At 40.1% G+C, this 27,951-nt stretch overlaps 1 protein-coding gene across 6 annotated transcripts; it reads right to left on the reverse strand.

The window, feature by feature from the left end:
* On the reverse strand, window positions 1-27,841 carry PROSER1 (proline and serine rich 1). Of its 6 annotated transcripts, none has more exons than XM_036831400.1 (15): window positions 27,598-27,841; window positions 24,218-24,283; window positions 21,835-21,903; window positions 19,759-19,853; window positions 18,680-18,773; window positions 16,752-16,862; window positions 14,332-14,415; window positions 12,870-12,948; window positions 12,175-12,270; window positions 7,776-7,820; window positions 5,435-5,488; window positions 4,189-4,518; window positions 2,871-3,876; window positions 1,965-2,115; window positions 1-1,359 (listed from the first exon to the last, which is right to left on the reverse strand). In XM_036831400.1, the coding sequence occupies exons 1-15, from the start codon at window positions 27,640-27,642 to the stop codon at window positions 1,237-1,239; spliced, it is 2,448 nt and encodes an 815-aa protein (XP_036687295.1). In that variant the 5' UTR covers window positions 27,643-27,841; the 3' UTR covers window positions 1-1,236. The 6 variants fall into 6 exon arrangements, with proteins under 6 accessions (XP_036687295.1, XP_036687292.1, XP_036687289.1 ...); XM_036831397.1 differs by having other exon boundaries at window positions 3,976-4,518; XM_036831394.1 differs by having other exon boundaries at window positions 2,871-4,518.
* Window positions 27,842-27,951: the final 110 nt, after the last annotated feature.

Below are 27,951 nucleotides of genomic sequence, written 5' to 3' on the forward strand. Positions count from 1 at the left end.
GTATCCATAAGGTTTATTTTAAAAAATTGTTAAAAACTAACCATACAGGAATATTAATATACTTAGAAAGTTTTTTCCCCAGGTTGAAGGAAAATACATTAGCAACATCTTCTAGACAACGTCTTTATAAAAGTAAAACTTCTAGATGATGAAATGTACTACAGTAGATTCTATAGTTTATACTTTTAATCACAGGATTGGAAATCATTCTCCCTACTGCCCTGTCCCCCAAATGTGGCAGTTGTTATACTTAATGACATTCAATCGTGTTATACTAGCACAGAACCTTAAATAGAGTACACACTGCATATTTACTAACAGAGCAAGTCTTTCTATCTGTTGTCACATAATTATTCTAGGTAAGCATGTGATTCTAAGTACAAATAGAAATACTACATCCCATGATTGTAAACATTCACCAAGAGCTTCCAGAGTACAATGAGTAATAGAGGTGGCCCAAGGGTCAGTCAAATGTTCCTCACTCATTTGGATACTGCTGAGATTAAGAAGTAAGTTTGGAAGGCAAATTATCACAAGCCTTACTTGTATTTCTGTAAGAAAGTAGTTCTGGATATATGTTTTTAGTTGAAAACACCTGAAAGTCATTCTAAAGACTATATTAAGCACCATTTTCACTTACCTGAAATACACTGAGTTAAATTCAGCAGTACATGTGTGATCATTAATGTCAGAAGTTAAAAATAACGGTGGGTCTCAAGTTCCCTTTTGTGGATACATATGGAGTACGGACACTGAGTTCCAGTGACGCTAACAGGAACCACTCTTGCATACCAAGGGTAGTAACTCCCCCAAGGCCACATGCAACCCGTAAGTCTGAGGCACGACTATTACTTCTGTCAGTGGATGCTGTACAAGCAGATTTAAGGCTGTATTCGGCTATAAAGAGTTCAACCTCCTCTTTAGTATTCTTCTTACATAGATCATACACACGATTCAAAATTTCATTGGGTGGGAGGTGAAAAGCCCCCAAATACTTTTTAAAATACTATTCTCCATACAATTTATTGTCAGCATATTTACATAGGGGAATGTTCATACTTAAAACCATTCTTAAAAAATGCAACCATATTTTTTCAGCTCTTATCCCAATTTCCCCAGGAGTATCCTCATCCTCATTTCCTGACTTCTGGCCAACTGCACATTTGTCAGATCGTTCACTGCAGTCCTCAGGCAATTCTGATGTTGCTCTGGAGGAGAAGATGCATTTAAATGTGTTCACTGCCACCCACTCTGGGACAGGCCTGGTTGCAAAGAAAACGGGGTTCCTGGTGTTGAAGGATAACTAGGAAACCCATCTGGCTGAGCTGGGTAGCTTTCCAGAGCTGAAGCTGAGTGGACCTGATGGAGAGATGAACACACAGGTTAGGAGAGTGCCAAATTCAACCAGGCCTGTACTTGCTTTGGCCTGTCCCACACTACAGATATTTAAACCAGGAAAGAAAGAAAAAATGTTGGGGCAAGGGAAGTCTGTTCAGTCTCCTGAAATTTGTAAGAAACGTTCAAACTTCTTCAGATGTAGAGGTGCGTAGAAATGTCTTTAAAATGTTTAATATCCTTTTAAAAAAATTAGCAGGTTTTCTAGAGAAAATTCGCCTTAATGGTCCATTATTTTAGCTTAAACTGTAGAAGACCAGCTAAAATTTCACTGTCACATCTAAAGATTCCATCTGTAAAATCTCCAAACTGAGATTTAAAAGTCTATAAGCAGGAAAAACAATTCTTACAGATGAAGATATTCTACCACCTTTGTTACCCTTCTGAAGGAAAACAAGAATAATTTGCAGATTCTGGGAAAATTAATCATCAAATCTCCAGATGTTCTGCTCAGTGCCATTTTTTTGGCCAGTGCCGAAATATCACTATTTATCTGTATTGCAAAGTTATCACTACAGAAGCTATGTTACACGTTACCGTTCTATTTCCACCAGGCGTTGCCTACTTACCTGCTGTAACAGTGCTGACTGTGCGGCTGCATTATGCTGCAATTCCTGCAAGGATGATTGTGAAGGATTCTGGGAAAACCCGGGGATACCGGGGAGGGACAAGAGGCCTGGAAAAACAGAACTGCCTGCAGCTTGAAGTCCAGATGATAAGCTAAAATGATAGAAGAACAGGTCAAAACGCAAATAAGGGGACTTCCCTGGTGGCCCAGTGGTTAAGAATCCACCTGCCAATGCAGGGGACACGGGTTCGAGCCCTGGTCCAGGACGATCCCACACGCCTCAGCGCAACTAAGCCCGTGAGCCACAACTACTGAGCCTGCGAGCCACAACTACTGAAGCCCGTGCGCCTAGAGCCCGTGCTCCTCAACAAGAGAAGCCACCGCAATGAGAAGCCCGTGCACCGCAACGAAGAGTAGCCCCCGCTCGCCACAACTAGAGAAAGCCTGCGTGCAGCAACAAAGACCCAATACAGTCAAATAAATAAATTAAACAAAAAATGCAGATAAGACATAAAAGCTAGTGCGTCTATATTTGTCAAATACTATCTTAAGATGTTAAAAAAAAAAAATCTGTTCCCTGTTGGAAGGAACCATAAAAGTCAGCCACTCACTGATATAAAACTTTCCGTTATAAAGTGTATTATTCTGAATTCAGTGTGTTCATGTTTGCTGTTTCAAAATCAAGATAAATTACCAAATACAAATCCTAAAATTATCTGAGCAGGCATTGTTATTTTATATATTTATCTTAACATAAAACATTTTTCGAGCACCTAAGTGCCGACCCAGAAAAACAGAGTTTCGCGCCACCAAACAACTGGATGCCGATTTTCATTTGAACGACTTCAAAACAAGAGCATGAACGAGTTAGGTGAAGGATGCTTTCCCCTCCAGACCATCCACCTACCCGGCTTGCGCAACCAGAGCGGAGTTGAAACTGGAACTAAAGGCGGAGGCGAACCCGGGGAGGACGGGAGCGGGCGACGGGGCGGTGGCGGCGCCGGTGGCGGGCGGCTGCAGCCCCGGGAACGAGGGCAGCGCGGCCGTGGCGCCGGAGACGGAGAAGCCGGGGTAGGAGGGAGCCGAGGCCGGTAGAGGTCCCTGCGCCACGGAGAAGAGCGAGGGCACGGCGGCGGGCAGGCTAAGCGGGAAGGCCGCCGCCGAGGCGGGCGCCGAGGGGCCGGGAGCGCAGGCGGGGGCGGACGAGGCGGCGGCGCCGAGGGGCGGGTGGGCAGCCTGGGCGAAGCCGCTGCTCAGCGAAGTGAAAGGCGGCAGGGCGCTGAAGACGGGGGCGATGGGCGCGGAGGAGCCGTGCGCGGGCAGCGGGAGGGCGGGCAGGGGGCTCGAGCCGCTCGGGGGCGCGCTCAGGCCCGGCAGGCCGGGCAGCGCCGGGGCGAGGCAGGACGGTAAAGTGACGGGCACCGAGGCCGCCGTGTACGCCCGCCCCAGCGCCCCCGACAGGCCCAGCGCGCCCGGAGCGGGGCCGGGGGGCGGCGGGGGCGCCGGGCCCCTGAAGGCGGAGGGAGTGGGGCTCGCGGGCTCGGTCTTGATCACCACCGTCAGGCTGGTGGCGGCGGGCGTCGACGAACCGGGCGCGTCTGCGTGACTCGCGAGCGGGCCGTGCAGCAGGGCGGCCGAGGAGCCGCAGCCCGCGGGCCCCGAGGCGGCGGCAGCGGCGGGCGCAGGCAGAGCCGGCGGCGTGGAAGCCGCGTTGGCCGCCGGAGAGGGCAGGCCCGGGAACAGGGCCAGGCCCGGCGTGGAGGCGCGCTGCGGCCCGTAGCCCTTGTTAGGGGCGGCCGCCGGAGAGTCGGAGCTCTGGTTAGCGAGGGAGGCGAGGGAAGCCAGCCCACTAGTAACGGCGCAGGGTAACGTGGCAGAGTTGATCAGGCTGGTATCATTTGATGTCAGAAAGCCTTTTAAAGCAGACAGAAGGGGATTATTCACACCCAGCGGACAGGCAACAGTGGGAGCAGAACCGCAGGCGATTACGGAAGGAGTCGGGTTGGACACACCTTGGGAGGCCGGTGTTAAGGTCAAGGGGAGACCAGCAAGAACCGAGGACAACGAGGAGGAATCGAGGCTGCTGGCAGAAGCGGCAGCAGAGGTGGCAGCAAAGGGGAGGCTAGTGCAAGGGACAGAAGTAGACGCAAATGTTTCGCTGGAAGCAGGGGTGGCGCGAGGTGTAGAGGCGGCCTGAGGGGCTGGGGCAGGGGTGGCAGAAGGACCTGGCAGTGGAACGAGGCCAGAAAAAACGGAAGGAACGGGAGCAGACGTGGTGCTGTGAACAGAAGTCACCGGTGCAGCCAGCAAGGAGAGGGTTCTGATGACTGTCGGATTGGGCGTCGTTGGCTGAGGTGCGTGAACAGCCGAGACCTGCGCCGGGAGCACAGGAAGGACAGCGTTCAGCAGGCCCGCCCCGGAGAGGGAGGCAGTGGCCGGCGCCGACGGATGATTTACTGCCTTGACCGGGGAAGCCGCAGGAACAGGAGTTGCCGCGGGTGTTGAAGGGTTAGAGCCACGAGGAGAAAAGAGCTGACTCGCTGGGGTAGAAAATGCTGTGGCGGGAGAAAGAGAGGCAAGAATTTACCATCACGCTGAAATGTCAACTTTTAACTCAAAAGAATTTGTAATATTTAACACATGTCAAAGAAAATCAATGACAGGTACAATAGGCTATTGCAATGTCTACATTGCTGGATTCCACCACCCTGATTTTCACCAGGGAGCCTCAGTTAGATCCAGCTGAGTTCTAGACTCTGCTCAGAATAGCCTTCCAATTCACAGTGAGGCAGCCTTGACAAGTGAGCAAATAAACTTTCCTTTCATAGTTTCCCATTTTTTCTTTAAAAAATTCAAAGAATTTAATTGTGATTAGTGTTGGTGTACTTTTAATTCTCTCAAACCACTTGTCTAGAGTAATAATACAAGTCATTTCCCCTCTTAAGAGCTTTCAGGACATCATTTCATCATTTTTAGAGGCATACAAGGCCATCTAGGATTCAGGCCATCTCTCCAGTATGCCTGGTTGCCACTCTGTGAGTTGAACTTAATATTCCAGATTATCAATCTATCCAGTTTTCCCCCCAAGCATTCTCTCATATTGACTCCTCTACATATTTTAACCTCTAACTTCACTTGGCTGGTCCTAGGAGCTCCTTTAGCAGCAAAAGCCTCGTCTAATTCATCTTTAGAGTCTTCACGCCTAGCCCAGTGCATGGCATCTGTGAGTTTAATAAGTGTTTGCTGCACTAGATACATCATGATTACCTCAACTACAGTCCTCAAACCCACCCAAAGACTTATTCTCGAGACTTCTAGAGTTTGCTACAATACTTTCATTCTGATAAACTCTACAAATCATATAAGCATTTTGGGGATGATCTGGGTTTCCTCCCTGAATCAGTTTAATGAAAGCATTGGCCTCTGATGATCTTGTTGGTGCCAAATGGAGTGCTATACTGCTATACTCACATTGAAGTCTGTTCAGCTGTAAACAGAGAATATTCCTTTTCCAGGGATCATCAACTGAAAGACATTTTCATGGACTGAGACTTAAATGTTTAAATCTATGCAAAATAAAGACTCTGGACATAAGGAAGCTGACATGGTCAATGAAGTAGTGCACTGTGTTAATCGCGGGTGGAGAAGGGACCATAGGAAAAGAACAGAGGAAACCCGCATCTACATAATTCATTTGTACTAAGTGATGGCCAAAGGGTGCCGCCTTGGGCTGAACAAATTTTACAGCTGTTTTAGAAAATAAATATGATAGGAGAATTGACAAATAGTAATATATAAATATATAAACGTCAAACTCAAAAGATCTATAGTTCATACCATAGTCATGTCATAAGCAGTTAATTTAGTATCAAAGATAGCTATCAATTTAGAGTATATATGAAAATGGACTTGTATCTTTGTATTCAAATTGTTTTACAAGAATTAGAAGCACAAGGAATATATGCCCAGTTTTGTGTATGTAAATAATGTATCAAAAAATTATTTAGGTTAACACTGGTTGGGAAACATTTGGTTGGGAAGCATTTGAGAATTCACTGTCTTACTTATTAACTTCATGCTGAGGACCATGTAGTTAATGACAGATGGCAAGGTAAAACCAAGCTGTCCCACAGTGTTCTTTATAGCAGCCTCTGTTGGAGATCTTTTCATATAATAACACAAAAGCGATGTACTATTAATCACAGTGCCTGCAGTTACAATGGAACACAACAAAAATGAAACCCTGAGAACCATACCAGGAGAAATATCACTTTCCTGTCATCTAATTTGGTTGTTAACCATAAAACACTATGTGTTAGGTCCTGTGCTAAGTACTTTACACTCGTCATTTCATTTGTCCTCACATAACCCCGCGAGATAGGCACTAACACCCCCATTTTATAGACGGGCAATCTCAGCCTTGATGTGATTAAGCAACCTGTTAAAAGATCATGCAGCTATTAAGTGGTGTTCAAAGGATATAAAGTTTCAGTTATGCAAGATGAATAAGTTCTAGAGATCAGCTGTACAACATTGTGCCTACAGTTAACAATACTGTATTGTGTACTTAACAATTTGTTAAGAGGGTAGATCTCATTAAGTGAGACCTTAGTACAGTAATGATGATGATGATGATGAAAAGGTCATGCAGCTATGAAGTGGGAGAACCAAGATCTGAACCCACGTCTATGAGACCCTCGTTCTTAAGCATTATACTAGTTTGTATTTATTTTTGTTTCTTAATATGGTTCAAAAAGGAAAAAAAAAAACTTAATCATGCTAACCTAACATAGCAAAGGAAAACAAAGTGTGCTATTCATAACAAAGGAATGACAAAGGAATAACTTATGACACTTAATCTGCTGCTTCTCCTCAGAAACAAATCTTTTAATGAAGCTGAGCATAAAGGCTGAAGTTTCCTTAATCTCTTTTTCATAGAAGCTAAATAAGCTGCTCAAGGTTACAAAGCTGGGTGGTGCCAGACCCAGGATCAAAAACTATATGTCCTGACATCTCAGTGTCCTTGCCACCCTGCTATGCTACCTCCTTAGAATCTACCAGCTAAAAAGCACTGTTTCGGCACATTCTTAGGGAATGGAATTCTCCCACCGAGACTCCTAACCGTGCACCATAACGATTAGATTCATGTGCTACTTTGCTACACAAGAACTGGTCCAGGGTTTGTCTCACACCAGAAGGCATCTCTTTCCTGACCACGCACATCTTCAACTAGGGGGAGAATGAACTGTTACAGCGCTGCTGCCACCTGCAGGCGCCATGGACCACGTCTCACCTTCCTCTTCCAATTCCACTTTCTGCTCTGGTGCCCTGTCTTCTTTTCTTAAATTAAATTCTTTCTTCTTTTCTTACATTAAATTACACTACCCCAAATACTTACTGAAATAATCAAGTCTAAAAGATATATCTGACGTAGCATTTGTCAAAAAGGGTTTTTATCAAAAAGAAATTGTTTATATATTTAAAAAAATGAGGCTTCAAATATCACATAATATAAAGTGAATGCAGATATAATGCCACCTAGCACTTTGATTGCTTGAAAGTTTTACAAACAGGATACAAAGGCACATGGTTACTTTTAAATCCAGTTAGTATGTGCATTTCATGTTGTATGTATAAAATGTACCGCTATTAAGCCACTTTCAGCAAGTATCGATTAGTTAAATTTTTTAACCAGGAACTTTCCCTAAAGCATAAGATTACAAATACACTCAACTCAAACTGATCTCAGTGAATAACAGAGCAGGGAGCCAGGACAGACATCAGTTATCTCTGGATCAAATTTGGTACTTACCTGGATTCTGTGTAGGTTTTGACTGATTGGAAAGGTCTTCATTCTCTATGTGAAAATAAATAAATAAATAAAAGTTGATTTCAAGCTTTAAACAAATTATTCACCACCATAATAATCAGAGACTGGGGTCAAAAAAAGAAAAATCCAGGATATGTATGTATACTGTGTTAGGAAAAACAATATATGCCTATAGAGAAAGGAAGGAAATAAACAAAAATCACAGTAGTAACTATATGAAGATTGCTAGGATTATGAGCAACTGATTCCCACCATTTCTCCTTAACTTACCAGGCTTTAAGCAAACATTGTTATTTTATAGATATATTTAAGAAAGCTTTTGGGAAAGATGATGGCCTGAGTGTGCCAACTAGGAGAAAGTGCAGCAAGAGGGCAGTGAGGAGCCAGTGTCACTGGCTAGGCCGACAGTCACTGCTGGGCACCAGTGCCTACAACAGGGAGGAGACCGGGAAGTGGAAGGTGGATGCTGAGGGCAGAATCTACTGCCGTCCGAGGAGCCAATCTACGAGCCACGTGGATCACAAAGCAAACTGAAAGAAAGTGGCTCTGCCTACTTGCTGTACTCAGTTCCAGAAAAGACCCTATGCTAGGAGGGGTCAGGGAGAACTACCCTAGTTCAGGCTGACTTGAATCCTGTGAGACCGACAACCTAAAGCACACACCTCCCCACCCCCATGGGAAAGGACCTGTCTAACTGAACAGGTCAAAGATACCAATGGAAAAAAATGACCTCGCATGGCTTGACAATAACTGCCCAAGAAACCAACAGTGTGACAGGCATAAGGTGCAAAGGGAACCCACAAGCCCTGACATGGTGAGCAAAAACGATCACAGCTTGTTTAAGGGACTTAGTATAAATAAACGACTGAACAGATGGTGTCTATCAATGGAGAGTCCATGAAAGAAAGAAAAAGAACTTTAAAATCCTGTAATGCAGATTAAGAATATATATACACAAAACACTGCAAGAAAATACTGCAAGCAGAGAAGGTGAAGACTTTAGATATAAAAATCTAACTCCAAATTAATAAATGCAAAGAATGATGAAGATTAGAAATAACATTGCTGGGCTTCCCTGGTGGCGCAGTGGTTGAGAATCTGCCTGCCAATGCAGGGGACACGGGTTTGAGCCCTGGTCTGGGAAGATCCCACATGCCGCGGAGCAACTAGGCCCGTGAGCCACAACTACTGAGCCTGCGTGTCTGGAGCCTGTGCTCCGCAACAAGAGAGGCCACGATAGTGAGAGGCCCGCGCACCGCGATGAAGAGTGGCCCCCCCGCTCGCCACAACTAGAGAAAGCCCTCGCACAGAAATGAAGACCCAACACAGCCAAAAATAAATAAATAAATTAAAAAAAAAAAAAAAGAAATAACATTGCTGAAAGCCAAATTACTTAGTTGAAAATAAAAAATTCCATTTAAAATGGCAAAAATACAAAAAAAAAGGGTATCATAAATGAATAGCTGAGAGACTTAAAATAAATACAGTGCAAAAGAAGAGTATTAGGAGAAAAAAAAGAACAGATGAAAAAGCATTAATTAAAGAAATATAAGAACAAAATTTTCCTAAGCTTTAAAGACTTGAGTTTTCATATCCACAGGGCTTAGAGAGTTCCAGGAAAGATCAACAATAAGATCCATACCTAGACATCCTGGCGAAATATCTGAACTCCAAGATTAAAGACATTTATGAACTCTGAAGATAAGGAATATTTTCTTTGTAAGCTTATAGAAAGAGACTACTTTTCTAATAAAGAAAAGAAAACAGGAATTGGGTTTCTTATCTACAACCCTACACATGCACCCTTTTTGAAAAAGCTACTTAGAGAAATTTTCTACCAGATGAAAATTAGAATGAGTATATGAGGACAGGGCATCATAGAAGAAACAGTTAAGAAGCCATGAGTTCAGAGGCACAGAAAGAAAAATGTTATAGTAGTCCATCAAAATACACAAATTGATGAAAAAGGAGAGGGAGCAAGGAAGTCAATGGTGGAACGTAGGACAGCTGTTTTTAATTTCTGTACACTGACAACCATTAAGAATATGAAGGCAATCACTAGTGATATTAAAGACAGAAATTCTAAGCTTGGGTAGGGGCAAGGAAACAAAAGTTGTTAAAAAAATTAAAAAGCAATTTAATCCAAGTAAACAAAAATAAAGAAAATAAAAAACTAGGATAAAAGAATAATAATGAGTACAAAAATAAAATGGAAGGACTAAGAACAAATATGTAATTTTTATGATTATCAGAAATTCCTATTAAGTCTCTTCCCCACTGGTTTAAAAACTCAGATTCCAGCTATATATAATTTACAAAACAACTAAACAAATAAAACCAAATAAACAAAACCCTAAAAAAAAGGAATTTAAAAATATACAGGCAAAACACTTGAAAAATGAAAATGAAAAGGAGTGAGGACCCAATAAGGGTCAATACCCAATAAGGCCAGAGGGAAAAAAGTTATAGTAAAGTGTAAGTCAGCTGACATTTTATACCCAGAAAATTCAAGAGACTTTCAAGAAAAAAAAAACTATAATAGGGAATCAGTAGTAAGTACCTAGAAATGAAATTTCCATTTATAATTGTAACAAAAAACAAAAACAAACCCTCTAAAATCCTGAGACACAAACCTAAGGCAAAGAACCTGTATGAAGAAAACTACAAAATCTTCTTGAAAGAAGCAGAAATTAACACAACATTGTAAATCAACTATAACTCAATTAAAAAGCAAAAACAAAAAAAAAACTTCTTACAAGGCCTGGGTGAAAAACACTACCATTTGACAGGATTTAAAGACATATACATATGATTGAATGGTAAAACTTAATATCGTAAAAATGTCAAGTATCCCCAGATTACTATGTAACTATAAATACATAAATTCAGCTCTTTTTAACTGCATAAAATGACCTTAAAGTTCAGATGGAAGAATCAATTTCCAAAAATGGATAAGAAAAGTATGAAAATATAGTGAGAGAAAGCTAACTTTATCAGATGTCAGAATATACTATAAATCTGCTAATCAAATCAATATGGTATCATCACAACATAAAGTCACTAGATTGGAACAGAATAAGGAACCCAGAATAGAGCCATGTGTGTAAATGAAAACTTAAGATAAATGTATTATTTCAAATCACCAGGGAAAACAGATTAGTTAATAAAGACTGCTGGCATGAATGGACTGACTACCATCTGCAAAAAAAATTAAGATGAACCTATATTTCACCCCTATGTGAAAATAGATTCCAGAGGGAGTAGGAATCTTACAAGGCCTAAATTACCTGGACTACCTAGGGTTAAGAATTTCTAAACTAAGGTAACTTGGTTCCAGCTTTTCTTTCACAGCCTCTATCTGTCTATGCAAAAATGTAAAACTCTAAGGGCAAGAGGTATCATAAACAAGGGCAAGAAATAAAATGACAAATTTTAGAAAAAATGTTTTGCAACTTTAGTCAGAGTACTCAGCTACAAACAACGGAGCCACTCTGGCTAGAAAAAAAGAATTTATTAAACACTAGAAAGTAACTTTGAGTCTCTGGGAAGGGCAGAATTAAATTAAGACAGAACTTACTTTAAGTTCTATCCCTACCTTACACATATACAGAAATAAATGGCAAGTGAATGAAAAGCTCTACATTTAAAAAGAATCACTACAATAGTAATTAGAGAATGTAGATGTCACAATGTTGAAATGGGAAAGGGTTTCCTAAACAAGACATAAAATTCAGGAGAATGAAATAAACAATAACTGATCAAAATAAAAATTAAACTTTTGTAAAAGACAGACAAAAGGAGAAAGCAGCTAAATCAGCCTTATCAGACTGGCAAAAGTAAAAAAGAAAAAAAAAAAGCCCCAAACTGATAATATCCCATTTTGAAAGGGTATGAAGAGACCCTATGCTCACATACCCTCAGTGGCAGGTATAAACAGGTGCAGTCTTTTTGGAAAACAATTTGACAAGATAGAGAAAAATATTTACACTTCATATCCCGTATTCCCAATGGGCCCAAAGAAAAAGGCTGAACTGGAATATGCTGGGGAGGTTCAGCCCTTCTGAGCACCTTCTTAAAAGCCTTTCCTCCCCGCGGCAGACAGAATGTGCCCAAATGGCGACACGCATTAAGTCGGTGATGCTTTTCCACAGCCTGTCAGCTTCGTGCTCATGAAGAATGGTTCTTGTTTCTACAACCTGCTCGTGTTCACACATGTGGGCCACGGCTGCTCTAGTGGAACCTGTATGTCGTACTCAGATCCATCATCATGCTCCGGGGCTGTGCTCCCTGTTAGGACACCACCACATCCCACAACCGCCCCCTCCAAGTGTACCACGTACAAGCTATTGACTTTTAATACCCCGTAACAACATGATTTTACCTGCTGCTACTGGATTAGGAGTATATGGAGGTGGAGGGGGCACACCTGGAGCTATGACATTGGCTAATGGTACCAGACCTGCATTGTTATAAGCACCTAAAATAAAAATATAATAGAAAAAAATATATAAAATCTAGCATCATTCTGAGTTCAAACTGTATTGACGCAGCTATCTAATTCATTTCTAAAACTGTTATATAGTACAGTTGCATTTTACACAGAGGTTTGGGTCTACGGTTGAGTGAAAAGTGAGATCGAATGAGACAACCAGAGACTCCTATTTCCCACTGCAGGCTCGCCCCAGACATAACTCACCGAAGGGCATGGTGGGCAGAACCGGCCAGATTTAAATTATCTGCCTTTTCTGTCAAGCACACACACTCGGCCTTTTTAAGTTAAATGCATTAATGATGCCTTTGAATACCAACTATCAAAAAGGGATCCAAGATGATTTACCCATAAGCAAAAACCCATAAAAATAATTAATGATGAGAAGTAATATACAATTATCAAAAGGAAAATATCCTAAACTGTCTTCTGCATTGTTGTAGACCAAGACACACGGCAAAATAAAGCTCATGACAGCATATTTCATAAGTGCTCCAGATTTGCAAGTACATGTATCAACATTTACTTTCAACTTAATAAATAAAGAGCAAAAAGAAAAAAAAGTAAAATCTGAAAGAGCGCCTTACTTGGTGCAATAGTTGCATGTGGCCGGCATGGAGGTATCGGATAAGGAACGGGTTTATGTGGATTGTATGTTGAAGGAGGCTAAATGAGGGGGAAAGAACAGCAGTTAGGAGAAAATCAAGTAAGTCGTCTCCTGGCAAAACAAACTACAGCTTGTCTTTCAAAACATTTAGGCCTAAGAGGCCAAAAATGCCCCAGCATATCAAACGCCACTGCACTAATACATGGTACAAATGAGGAAAATGGCTTTAATAAATGTGGTTCCTATTAAATTCCAAAGATAGATCCTGCCAAAGACGGCTGTGGAGGTGTTTATTTTTTTATTTCAGTTGTAAATCGTCTCCAACGAAGGGCCAAACCTTATCCTGAACAGCAGATTCTTCTCTGACCCAGTCTAAATTAATCCAAGAATTCCTATCTCCTCCTATGGAACAGCTACTCAAGAACTTCCAACATCCTCCTGAGAATTCATCTTATCATTCTTACCCTCTTTTCTCCTTTTGGAAGAAAAAAGCACTATTTCCTTTAGCATCTGGCGTTCTGACAACTCTAGTAGAACGTAGACTGGAATTACGAATTCAGTAACTTAGTCTTTTTGCCTTTTGAAATCCACAAATCTTTCATTTTAGAGTTGATAGAACTTATGTAAGTAACAAGGAACATTCAAAGGGTTGATCTCCAGAGAACCGGAGGTATCCAAAGATAGGCCACATGCTGTACTTTTAACTACAGAGAGAGAGAGAGAGAGAGAAAGACAGAGACAGAGAGAGAGGATGCTAGAGCACGCACACCCACTCGAGGGGGTTGGCACTCACGCCCCTGCAGCAGAGGGGCTCCACTGGTGGTAAGGGACCCAGACTCTCTCTAGTGCTCATAACGGCAGCCCTGGATGATGTACTAGTCCTGCACAAGGACTATGGTCTGTGACTACCCTGCTATAAACAACTGCCACTGGAGTTCTTGTCAGGCGGGCAGGCAGGACTGCAAAGTGGCTGTGTGGAGGCCTCCAGTACGTCAACTCCAACAATCCTTCAACCCACGGGCTTGCCTTCTCCTGTTCAGTTCATACTCCAATCAATCATTCTAATCACTCCCTTGAAAATACTCTCCACCTCCTAGCTCCATTCTTACTTCACTAACACTAATGCTAATTCAGCCACCAAACCACAACCTTCGTTAAAGTGAACTCTCCGCACTCCACATCTCCAAGCAAACAGCTGAATGTGGCTGCAGAAAAAAGTAAAAACAGTTCATCTGGTCTACCTTTAAAATAAGATATTAAACCTCAATAGGGCCCTTAACACTGTTAACTAATTATACTATATTTCCCTAGGCCATTCACTTTCCTAGAGTTTCTAGTATACTTTAAGCTTCACAACACAAAAATGAAACTTATGCCTTGAATAGACAGAAAACTAAACGTAAGAGTTAAGACTTGTTCCATCATTTATTTTCTAAACATACTGGTTTGGACGGTCCGAGAATCCGTGCAGCTATTCCTTTGCCTTCGTTGGTACACTCTTCACCATCTTTCTTCAAAGGGGTCCCCTATTAAAAAAAAGAAAAAGGAAAGATAATTGAGACTTAAAAAAACCCAAACAAACCCAAAAGCAAAAACAGAACAGAACAAAACAAGACGTCCACTGTATTACACAGAAAAGGACGTAACTTGGTAGGAGATCAAGGCCTTGGCTTGCAAACCCAATCCTGCCCTGGCTGCCTGATGCCGACCAAGTCCTCGACCCTCCTCTGCCACAGAACCCTCATAACACGTATAGAGGTAGAAGGAAACACGCAACACACATGGAGATGACAGAAGAGGATAAAGTATGTTCTAATTTGTTTCGGCTTCCCTGGTGGTGCAGTGGTTAAGAATCTGCTTGCCAATGCAGGGGACACGGGTTCGAGCCCTGGTCCGGGAAGATCCCACATACCACGGAGCAACTAAGCCCATGAGCCACGACTACTGAGCCTGCGCTCTAGAGCCCGCGAGCCACAACTACTGAGCCCGTGTGCCACGAGTACTGAAGCCCGTGCACCTAGAGCCCGTGCTCCGCAGCAAAGAGAAGCCACCACAATGAGACGCCTGTGCATCGCAACGAAGGGTAGCCCCCGCTCGCTGCAACTAGAGAAAGCCCGCGTGCAGCAATGAAGACCCAACACAGCCAAAAATAAACAAATAAAAATAAATAATTTTATTAAAAAAAAAAAGGACGTTCTAATTTTTTCTCTGCGCAACAGGAACAGCCAGAGACAGACCTCCAGTGTTACAGTGTATAATGCTCAAAGAATCAAAAAGAGTTCTTGTATTACAGTTGAAAATGGGTAATAAAAAATGGTGTTTTCTATAAGCAGTAAGTGTGATAGCTTATACTGACTTCATTCAAGACTGCTATAATGAACAGATCAAAATAAGTTGACACCCTGTTACAACATGTCCCCCTGATAGCATGTGTTCTAAATGGTACATACTAGTATGGAAGCCAGCTTCCAAGGTGGCCCCCAGTGACCCTCAGCTCCTACTGCCCTTGTGCAGCCCTCCAAATGAGTAGGACTGACCTGTAAAACAAATAGGATATTCCAGAAATGATGGCCGTTGACTCCCAAATCTGAGTGATAAGAGAAAACACAGCTTCCGCTGGCCTTCTCCAGGACTATCTGCTCTGGTGGAAGTCGGCTGCCATGTCAGGAGGTACTCAAGCAGCACTAAGGAAAAGTCCTTATGGCAAGGAACAAAGACCCCCTGCCAACAACAACACTAATTTGCCAGGCATGTAAGTGAGCCACCTCGGAAGCTAGGCCTGTGTTTCAGTCAAGCCGTCAGGTGACTACAGCCTCATGAGAAATGCTGAGCCAGAACCAAGCTAAGCCTTTCCTAGATTCCTGATACATAGAAACTGCATGAGATACTAAATGTTTACTGTCTCAGTCCACTAAGTTTTAAGGTTATTTGTCACACTGCAATAAAAATATACCATTCTGGGCTTCCCTGGTGGCGCAGTGGTTAAGAATCCGCCTGCCAATGCAGGGGACACGGGTTCGAGCCCTGGTCTGGGAAGATCCCACATGCCGCGGAGCAACTGGGCCCGTGCACCACAACTACTGAGCCTGTGAGCCACAACTACTGAGCCCACATGCCACAACTACTGAGCCTGTGCTCTAGAGTCCACAAGCCACAACTACGGAAGCCACGCGCCTAGAGCCCGTGCTCCGCAACAAGAGAAGCCACCGCAATGAGAAGCCCATGCACCGCAACGAAGAGTAGCCCCCACTCGCCGCAACTAGAGAAAGCCCGCGCACAGCAACGAAGACCCAATGCAGCCAAAAATAAATAAATTAAATAAATAAATAACTACCAGGAATTGCTTGCAATGAATAAAAATATTAAAAATATATATATATACCATTCTACGAAAAAATTATTCCACAAAGAAGTCTGAGGAACACTGGGTGATACAAAAACAAGTGTCTTTCTTACAGGACTTCTCAGAGCCTTTATTATGCAACATGATTCTCCAGGAAGGAGACTCTGCATTCAGAGTTTCCCAAACACACTTAACTGTGAAACTGTCTGCAGAATACCGAGAATTTGAGAAATACTCCTTTACTACATGTAAATCAGTGCTTCTAAAATACTTGGAAAAATAAAACCAAATCATCCTCTTTTCCATTTGGCTTGTTCTTCTGTACATTTTATGCAAATAGTTTAATACAGTTTATGTATGAACTTTCATTCAGTAGTGAATCTATGAATTACGTTGCTGACATAGCAAAATCCCTTTCCTTTGTAGACACATCATCAACTGGCATTTTCTTTAAATATCATTAACTATGCTCAATTTCATATGAAGAAGTTTCATATATAGCCACAAAAGTATACTTACTGGGAAAATTCCATTTATGCGACTAGGTTTTCCTTTGGGATATGGATTTCCTGGGATTGTTCCACAAGAAGATATCATAGCATGAGGAGCTTTGCAGCCTGCCTTGAAAGCCTGTGAAATAACAAAGAAGAGGGTGGTTAAAAAAAAAAAAAATCAAATAAACTCACAAATTAAGTATTCTGGATGTTGGGAAGCCCTGCTAAATAACATGAATTAAGGAATAGCATCACATTCAATCTGTTCATACATCAATCAGCACTTCCACTGGTGAACATGACTAAAATTAATAAGTAAAATCACTTCATTTAATGGAATTATTTAAATGGTAATAATGTTTTTAATGTCACAGATAATAAACTCCTATACAAAGATATCTTCACAATAGATTTTGTAAATTGTGTGCAAAGAAGTCCATTTACTATTTGATATGTCTCATTTCTCCAACGACCAAGAAATAACACTGTCCAACTCAATAAACACCAAGCTCACATTACAGGTAAGGAAAAGAGAGCACAGCCATGAAAGAGACACGGTCTCCACTCTGAAGAGGTTTACATAACTTAGTGGATAAAACACAAACAATAACATGGGACACTGGGTGTCCAAAGAGCTATACTGATGAAAAAGTAAGAGTTCTCTGGGTACTAGTGTTCAACATAATGTTACATAATTATGAGATATACTGAAGGATGAGATCTTGGTCTAGCTTATTTATTATTGTGTCCCCAGCTTCTGAAATGGTGCCTAACACATACTGAATTAGTGCTCAATAAATATTTATTAAAGGAATGAAAAACACTGTAATAGGTGACATATATTCTAATGGATCTATACTGTATAAGAATATCAAGTTAAATATATATATGCTGTATTTTACAGATATATATGATATTATTAGCTATATAATCCAGCCCCGTACTAAACATTCCAACCCTAAAAATCATCTCAATTTTTAGCTATTATAAATAGTACCAGGGTGAGTGCCCTTATACATGAATGTGTATATTTCTATTTATTTCCTTAGTATAAATTCCTAGAAATAGAATTTTTGGGTCAAAAGGTATGAAATTTTAAAGGCTCTTCAAGTTTGCCTTTCAGAAAAGTTGTACTAATTTACATTGATTAAAGGACCTATTCCACAGAAGACTCAGACCCAGATTATTTCTGAGATGGGAAAGTCACATGATCAGAATGCTTCATAAGGAAGAAACTACAGTAGTAAATGCCTAATGCCTTAAAGAATTTAGTCAAAAAACTCAATGAAGTTATTAAAGTAAAGAAACATGGGCTCAGATCTTGCTTTTGCTACAGTAACTTATGACTAAGGCAAGTTCTCCACTCTCCTGAGCTTGGTGGAGGGCGTGAGGGTTAAATACGACTGAGCTGCAGCTCCTAGGGCAGCAGTCCATGCCTTCCTCAAGCAGGTTTCTAATCACTAATTCAGTTTCCAACCATCACAATCCTAAGAAATAGCTACCTTAGATGACGAACCAAGTTTTCTAGGCTTGAACAAGTACTACTTCCCCCACTCTTACAGATTTTAAATTAAAAAACTGCAATCTTGCTTTATTACTCATCTTTTATGAATTTGATGAAAATAAGCCCAATGACAAAGCAAATTTAAACAGTCAAGTTTCTAAATACATAAAATGAAAGACAAAAGCTTGGAGCCATGGCAGAGCTACCAAGGGACCGAGAATAAACACCCCATGAGGCTCATGCTGAGGGCTGGCTTCTCACTCTCAAGCCGTCTCTTCATTCACCAGTGTCCCCCCTCCAAAGACTGCTGGGGTGCCATTCTTAACCCATCACATAACAGCAGTCAGGTTATTCAACAAAGTTAACATAGGAATAAGACTGTACTGTTTTCTTCATCAGCATTCAGAAAAACCAACATACCACTTATATAGCAATCTCGAGGAAATTACCTGTTCAAGCACTCTCTTGCACCGTTTCTTCTCAGACATATTTATCCTGAACAGATCTTCAATGGGACGAGAATTCTGTGCATCAACAATGTTTCTACCAAGCAAATACAATTTAGCTTTTCATTTAAGAAGCTGGACACACATATTTAATACATAGATATATCTGAGTAAGCTTTTCCCCATGACATAATGAGGAAAGTATGATTATTTCGTTTTAATTGGTGAATGGAAATAACATGTTTATATGAAGATGGTAAATATAACTGAACTGACATTTATCTGGCTACCTGAAAGTAACAAAGTAATACTTCAAATAAAAATCACTATTTTGAGATTCCTGCAAATACACCCTCTCAATGAGTGTCAGGAGAGCTACTGGCCATAAAACAAACCCATGTGCTAAATGCCTAAAAATCATGGTTGATCTAAAAATGAAGTTTAACCTTATGCTTCATTTTAATTTTGTGCTTTTTGTGGTCATTTACAAATATATAAGGGACTTAAAAATGCATATGCTGTAAATAAACAGCAACTTCTAGACTCTTACATTATAGGAGAGTAGGTTCCTTTTCTCTTACATTCATCACAATCTTTTCTCAAATGTCGTGCTGGGTGCTTTCACACATCTTACAGTATTTAAAGTTCACATCCCTACTAAGTAGATGAGATCCTTATTTTCACAATTGAGGAAAATAAGATCCAGAAAGAGTAAGTATACATTAAGTCAAAAAAATACACGTTGTCAGAACGTGGAAGAACCCATCTAACTATAAGTCCTCTGGCTTTATCACCAAGCCTTTCAAGTTATTCAGAGTGGGAATGCAAAGCAAGTCACCGAAATGCAGACAAATTGAAATAATTGAACTCGATAAGCCCCACTATTTTATAAGTTATAACCATGTGTAATAAGCACACTAGATACTTAGATATAAGAATTCAGCTCTATGCTTGCATAGATTTTATTAGAGTTCCATTTACTAATATAATTCTGACACATTAACATACACTAATGAGTTAAAAAGCGTTTCAAAAGTCTTCCAAATTTTTCTCCAATGAAGTAAAAAGAAAGAAATACTTACGAAGCTAACAGTTCAAGAGCAACTAGTTTGTCTTTACTGAAGGTGAAACAATTGAGTATATTGACCACTTCTGCTGGGTGAACAGCCACCATTTTCTATTAATATAAAAAATAATGAGAAATTTTTTCAACATGAGAAATTTTCATGCAAGAAATTGTCTTTTGGGGGGGAGTGTAATTAAATGTTCTTAATATAAATATTTGAGATGAAAGCTGCTAAATCAAAAGTAAGTCCTAACAACTGTGTGCATTAAAGTTAGGCTTTTCAATGTACCTACTTTAATTGAAGAGCTAAGTTCTCCTATGTGCTCCTTCTTATCCACATTTCTCAATATGTTCATCTACGGAAAAAAAACTTACATGTTCTGCTTTCCTCAGAAAGGCTATATAAAAAGGGATATTTACAAATATGGGAGATACATTGCTCGAGAAGTTAGAAAAAAATTATATTCCTCAGTTAGAGTGCTAGGTACGCCACAATCAGAGCTTCCTAATGAAGTCCATGGCATTGAATAGTGTTATTAAAGAAAGGTACTCCAATCACATCATTAGAGGAAAGATGGGTTAAACAGGTTTCTTACTGAACTTTCTTAAGAGCCTTGTTAACGTGCACCGTGACAATCCAGGACTGTGTGGACTGTTGCATCATTTATTTGCCTAGGATGCCTGTATCTTTGAAAAGCAGGTCAATTTATAAATGTATGTTAACAGTGCAGGAAATTCAAAAGCAAAGTCAGGATAAGGAGATCAGTTAGAATCAACTGATCAACAAAAGTGTTTTCAAACACTTTAACTCCTGTACCACCAGAAGAACTGGTAAAACCATATACCCCACTGCGTGTTTTTAAATTGACATCTAAAAATTTTACCGGAAGTTTTACGTATCTGCAAAAGATAGATTTCCTTATATGTAAGTTTATTACATATTTCTGAAAACCTTGGACTACTGATCTAGTTCATTTACTTTATGAAAATGTCCATAACAGAACCTAACTGTCAGTCCGTCTTCAGTAGGAAAACAGTCAAATCAGACTTACTTTGTCTGTAAGTGCACTACGGTGTGCCTGTGCAGCCTTCTCACCTCTGATTTTTAATTCTAAGGTAGGTGGATAGGCCAGCCAGCCTAAGAGCTTCGTCATGAGTTTGTTGTCCTGATAAAATAAGGCAAGGTCCCCATCAGTATTTCTTACGGAAGCTCTGTTTTGCTCTCCCTCTCAGGATAGTGCATTGTCTCTTTGGTCCTTAGAGAAAGATTTTCACCCCCAGCTGATGGGTGAGACAACCTTTTTTTTTTTTTTTTTTTTTTTTTTTTGGTAAAGCAGAAAAAAAGCAATTGTTTAAGAGAAGAAGCACTAACAGACCCAGCACTTTCTTAGGCAAATAAGTTTAGGAAGCTAAGGATTGTAGATTTCCTTAAAGCTATCAATGCCTGATACTCCCAGGAAAATCTTCCTATACAGCCAGATCCTGTTTGACTTTGGTGCCTCTGTTAATCTAGGCTCTAGAGCTATGCTATCCATATAGAAAGTCGCCACTAGACACGTGTGCCTGTTTAAATTGAAATCAAATAATACCTTAAAAATATCCTTCCTCAGACAGATGACATGTTTTAAGTACACAAAAGCCACATGTAGCCAGTGGTTACCATAGTGGTTACAGCCGATATAAAACATTTCCATCATCGCTGAAAGTTAATTTGGACAGTGTTGGTCTAAAAAATGTAAGTATAAACCAGTCTGAATATTCTTCTAAGACTAAATACAAGAGGGTGAAGATATACAAAAATAAAAGTAAATAAAAATACTTAAGAATTCAAATCCTATGTTTTGCTTGCCTATAAATATTTTCTACTCCAATCTGCCAATTAGGACCCTGTACAATTTAATAGTACAGTACATCTGATTTAAATTTACAAGTTTTAATTTTTTAACAAAGTTATTTTGAATAATCAAAGTATAATGAAATTTAGTGTCAGGACCTAATGCAAACAAATTACAACTTGAGATGAATTAGAGAAAACTAGGGGAGAATTCAAAATACTTAAATTCTACATTCTGAGGAAAAATAAATTACTTACATGCTGCAATGCTTTCATTGCCTTCAACTGAGGCTCAGCCCAGGAGAAATATCTCAGTAAATCAACCACCTGAAAGCAAAGAACTAATTTAGCTCTAACGACAGTGTGTTTGCAAACATTTCTCCAAGATGTATTTCAGCACTTTGAATTACTATTCGAAGTGTGCTGCCTGGGCCCCGGTGATGAGGCGTAAGCACGGCACCAGAGCTCAGACTGGGCTGATGCAGTAGCCAAGTGCAGCTACTGAAATTTAAATCAACTGAAATCAAATCAAATCAAAAACTCAGTTCCTTACTGGCACAAGCCACATTTTAAGGGCTCAACGGCCATATGAAGCTGGTAGCTACCATGATGGTTACTGCAGAGAGAGAGAGCATTTCCACCATCACAGAAAGTCTTGGACAGCATTGATCTAGAATAAAGGAAAGTATAAGGTACAGGAAGAAGAAAGTACCTGAAGAAAAGGAAAGCTGGAAAAGTGCTAGATGGAGATAAAAACGTCACGTAGGAATATATAGTATGAATGGAAAGTTTTAAAACATTTAGTGGAGAATAAGTTTTAATCAATCGCAAAAGGGTGTTCAGTGGTGTGGTTTAGTGTAGGTCCACTAACTTCTACTCTTTAACTCACATCTGGAGGGCATACTACCCTTACTCAGACCACAGATCTATTCCCTAAAAATGTAAGAATCACCCAGAATCACGCCAGCAGCGTCTACATGGTAAGTCATTTTGAGAGCACAGCCAGCCAGGCTCTCTCCCACCACCACCAGCGAAGTTCAAGTGAATGAGGGAGATACTGTGCAACGGCCAAGAAGAGGTGAGCAGACACCACGCCCACAACACTGAAGTCTCTGCGTGGTCACCATCACCTGGGTTCACTGCCTCCAAGGACACCCCAAAAGGGGAAAAAAAGACTCAAGACGAGAGGGTAATAAAATCTGGGTTAATGAATTATTTTACTGTGAGTTCCTAAAAACGTGTTAAGGCTTCAATTATTCCACAAAGCGAGGTTAATCTTAGGAACTGGTGTGGTCTGTGAAGAAGAATAAAAATACTTTTCACTCCTTAATGAGAGATACATAAATAGCAAACAAGTATTGTGGGTACCTTCTATACAATTTTCTAAGAGTGTATGCCCTTACTTTTATGAAGATAATGTTTTTACTATATACAGTAAATGCTACCTGGGACTCTACCAACCATAAAACTTTATAAATTATCAGGTATGATTATTATAATATAATAATCAATATAATAAGCTTAGAAGGTCACACTTAGAAAGTAGCTTGATAAAATTTTTAATGACTTTAGCAAAGTCATTAAATTTTTAGAAAAGTCATTAAATTTCCACAATAGGAAGTTATCTACAAAATTTCACATATATACACAGAAACACAAGAGAAGGAAAGAAAAGCTATCAGCTATGTGAAATTATAAATCTTTCTCTGAAACATTTAAATTTTTAAAAAAGCATAAGGCGATTTTGAAAAGTAATGGGATAGCTGAAAAACCCTCATTAAATAGGCAGCAACATGTGCAAGTCACAAAGCAGCTTTGAGGAATTTAGTAGGCAGAACTACAGGCTTAAAGTTATTCAAGTTTTGAAAGTCTTGAGAAACAGATGAAAAGTTGGAACATTTACTAACTCAATCTATAGATTCATCCACTGTCTACCCTATTCACATTCCCAACCCTTTCTGTTCTTCAGATGTACATTTCCATTTCTGGTCTATTTCTCTACCAAGTATTTTCCAAGTATCTCTTGGAAATCCAGCTTTCTCTGCATATGTGTGTGTGTATATACTTGCAAACCTGTTTTTCAAAATCAGCAAACTCCCCCTAAAGTTGGGTGAAAGCCCCCACTAAACTACCACACTGAAAATATTAGTCTTCTGGCAGTTACAGAAACTACTTATTAGACACTAATTTTTTTCTTATTTGCTAAAATGTTTACTTAGTGGCTTCATATAAGAACATATATCACCATTTGTTCAAGTTTTATAAAATGTAGTGAATTTTGCAATTACTGACTCATACTGTACAATTTTGGGTATGTTTACCATTAGAAGTTTACAACATATGATACTGTGCCCAGAATATAAACACTTTGAACTGCTTTCTTCAGACACTGCATTTTAAAATCATGTTAGCATATGATATCGTGGTGAAAGTGGGTATGTTTATAAAATACCCCAACTATAAATCATGTAAAGTTTTCTGCTAAAACTGAAAGCTTCTAAAGTTCCTGAATAAACACAGCAACAAAGTAAAAGCAATTCTGAACTTGACCAGCAGGTAAATAAAGACATTAATTAGAACATCAGTGTAAAAAAAAAAAAAAGAAAAAAAAATGCTGTTGCTTAAACAAATAAAGGAATACCTGTTCACTGGAGAAATATCCATGCACATATTCAATTGCTTTTAATTTGTACTCTGTCAAAACAGCCTAAAAAACATAGAAAAACAGAATGAATGTATGTAATCATATGCATATATCAAAACTGCCTAAGCAACTCAAACAGCCCTGGCACAAGGAGGCCGATAAAGTCACCATGGTGATGTGACATTCTACCTTCCCAAGTTCCATGCTGTAAGGGATACACTGAGACAGCAGGAAAAGCCCCTGGGCCTCCCTACTCACTCCTACAAAGGAAGGGAACAGAATTGTAAGAGATATGATTCGACATTAATAGAAATTAAGTATTCCTGGAAAACTAATTGCAGTTTTAAAGCATCCAAAATTCAACAAGCCGTCATTTTTAAGGTTAAACGTACTACCCATTACTCATTCATCAGATAATTATTTATTGCACACCTATATGTGCTAAGTGATAGAGAAACATGGATAAGACATGGTCTCGTCCAGGCTCTCAGTATTTCTACAGGGATATGAACCCAGGAGCGAATGACACTAGCTGGCAGCGCGGCCTCTGAAAGGTATTTTAATTGCCCTGAGAGCCTCCTCACCAATCACTACCCACCTGTTACTGTGAGGATTAAAATAGTCAAGAGTAGATGTGACACATAATAGGGAAGTTCAGAGAGAAGTCGATGGCCTTGACCCAGCACTACCTAGAGCAGAACGAAATCATGTATGATCTCCTTGCAACTATATGCTAAGCTTACAGATGGAAACACCAGACTATCAAAATTTGGTAACAACTACTCATTAAAAATCCACTAATCCCCTTTGTATGGTGACAGGTGGTAACCAGACATATTGTAGTGGTCATTTTCTAGTATACAGAAACACGGACAGTGTTGTAGGTCAGTTACACTCCAGAAAAAGAAAAATCAACTAATCCCTTTGCATTCACTACAAAACAATCATATTTGTACTTTTCACATGCATCATTCTGCTAGGAGAAAATACTATGACCAGTCAACAGAGAAACACATCCAGGGAGCTCAGTAGCTGAATTTTCACTGAAAAAGGGGAGGGAATGGCATTCTGGATAAAGTACTCTTGGGAGTTTGAGTATTATTGCCATTATTGGACACAATCAAAAGCAAGTTTCTGGCCCAAATCCTGGATTGTGCTGATACCAAGTCATGTCTTAATTCTTTGATCAGCACCTGAGAGGCCCGGCTGTATCCCCAGGCACAACGCCATGGCACTCAGGAGTCAGACTACCCAGCTTTCAACAGTGGTCTCCTCCCTCACCAGGTGGGTAACTTTGAGCTGGCTGGTTAACCTCAGATACTAGATTCGCCCTCTGTAAAATGAGGGTTGTGGGCTTCCCTGGTGGCGCAGTGGTTGAGAATCCGCCTGCCAATGCAGGGGACACGGGTTCGAGCCCTGGTCTGGGAAGATCCCACATGCCGCGGAGCGGCTGGGCCCGTGAGCCACAATTGCTGAGCCTGCGTGTCTGGAGCCTGTGCTCCGCAACAGGAGAGGCCGCGATAGCGAGAGGCCCGCGCACCGCGATGAAGAGTGGCCCCCGCTTGCCACAACTGGAGAAAGCCCTCGCACAGAAACGAAGACCCAACACAGCCATAAATAAAATAAATTTAAAAAAAAAAAAAAAAAATGAGGGTTGTTAGGAGGATCTAATCAAATAACGCATGGAGAAAGTGCTTAGAATAGACACACTCAGTTAAGTGCTCAATAATAAATGACTATTATTATTATTACCCCCTTCTTAAAAAGCAAATTAAATATTGGTTTTTCCCCTCCTATTTCTTTTTCTAGTGTCTTCTTACATGGCTTTGTTTTAAATCACAGTAGTGACAGCCAGTATTACCTACAGACGTAACGGTGACACTCAGGAAGATATTACCTGGTTTAAACTGACTTACATTTACAAAGTCTAAGAGCAATTTTTAAAAAGCCAACAGTGATTCACACACTTAAATATGCTTATATATTTACCCCATTTTAATAGCCTAATACTGTGTTGATGTATCTAATTATTTGGCATAGACAGCAAAAGATATATTTTGATTTCAAACCAGAAATAAGGACTTAAGTTGCTATGAATTTGATTTTAATCTCTGGAAAATTTCCTATTCCCCTCATTAGTAATTACTATGTCATCTTCCCAGAGTTTAGAAGGGAGAGAATATGCAAACCGACACTCTATAGCTTCCAAAAGTAGAAATCGACTGGTTTACCCGAACAAATTATTTTCTCATAAATAGTAGTTTAACATCAGCTCATGAACAAATTGTGGCAAATTCTAAGTATATAGTTAGCAAGCTAATGTTTTATTGCAAATTTTCGTTGGACAAATTGGGTTTGCAAAAGCAGAAATTTCATTCAAAAAAAGAACACTCAATATCCTTACAAATGTAAATTTAACCTAACACACAAATTTGACGAAGAAAAAAGAGCTTTAAAAAGCATGAAGGAAAACAACATTTTGCTTTACAGAGAATGAAGAAAACCAGCAAGTCCACAAGCAATTTTATTAATAACTTTGTAAGCTGAAATAAATAATAATCACCAGAGCACAAGGTAACAAGTCTTTTCGCGTCAATCAAGGGTCTTAAAGATATGAAAATGGCGAGATAATTGCCCGGAAATTCTAAGCAAAGGACCCTGTATTAGCATAAGAATGGTTAGTCAGTCCTTCTAGGTTTAACTTTGTAAAGTCTTACTTTTTGCGCTTGAAATAGTGTTAGGCTCAAGGGTACATGCCAAATTTTTTGCTGTCTGGTTCATTCTGGGAGGTAGGCTATGCACAATAGCCTCAAAATGAAGCAAAAACTTGAAAGCAGGAGAAAAAAGTTTTGAAATGCGCGTGTTTGAAGCCCATTCCTAAGAATGACTTTAAACTTAATGCCACACTTATTAGGACACTAATTTTGTCCGGCACAGGCAACAAATATAGTCCGCTTATACTCAGATTTTAAAAACCTGTAATAATAACTACCGTTAAAGAAACTCCCTACGCTATTATCTCTAGTTTTCACTCACTCTTACGTTACTGAAAGATGAGGAAATCGGTTCAGAAATATTAAAATCACTTATCCGAAACTACAGAGCTATTAAAGATTTGTAGAGCGGGTTTCGGAACCAGGGGCTCTGAATATAACATCCGCAACACCGCACTGATTCTCAAGAAGTTTAGCGTTAACATAATTTCTATTTGTATCGTGAAATATATCAAGATAGAAACTCCTACTCTATACGTTAAAATTCCAACCAGTTTTGCAATCCTTAAACCCGTATTTTACACAATCTGCACGCAGTCCCTCACAGAGAATAAAATCACGAGAATTCGTAGCTCACAGATTTAAGGAATTAAGTGCAATTACCTTTCTAATTTCATCCAGCACCGTTTCAAAGGACTTTTTGTCCATCTTGACTACTATCTCGACGAGAAGAGTTACAGTTTCAATTACAAAACGTTCATCCCTGGTCCGCTCCGATAGTAAAAACGTTTACAGCTGAGAAGAAAAAAAGACTCAAGGAGCAGGAGAAAAGATGCGAAGAGGTAGAGTACTTCAAACTCTGCAAAAATTTCTAAAAATGGAGACTTATAAAAACTTTTTATTAAAAACAAACCCCGTCAGGCTTCCCCAGCTTCTTTACACAAAGCTTCAGGACCCCCTCGGGGAAGAGAAACCCGAGGTTCGGTAGCCGGAGGCAGAGCGTCGGTCCCCGCAGCT

This window comes from Balaenoptera musculus, chromosome 18 (assembly GCF_009873245.2).
Source record: "Balaenoptera musculus isolate JJ_BM4_2016_0621 chromosome 18, mBalMus1.pri.v3, whole genome shotgun sequence".
NCBI lineage: Eukaryota > Metazoa > Chordata > Mammalia > Artiodactyla > Balaenopteridae > Balaenoptera > Balaenoptera musculus.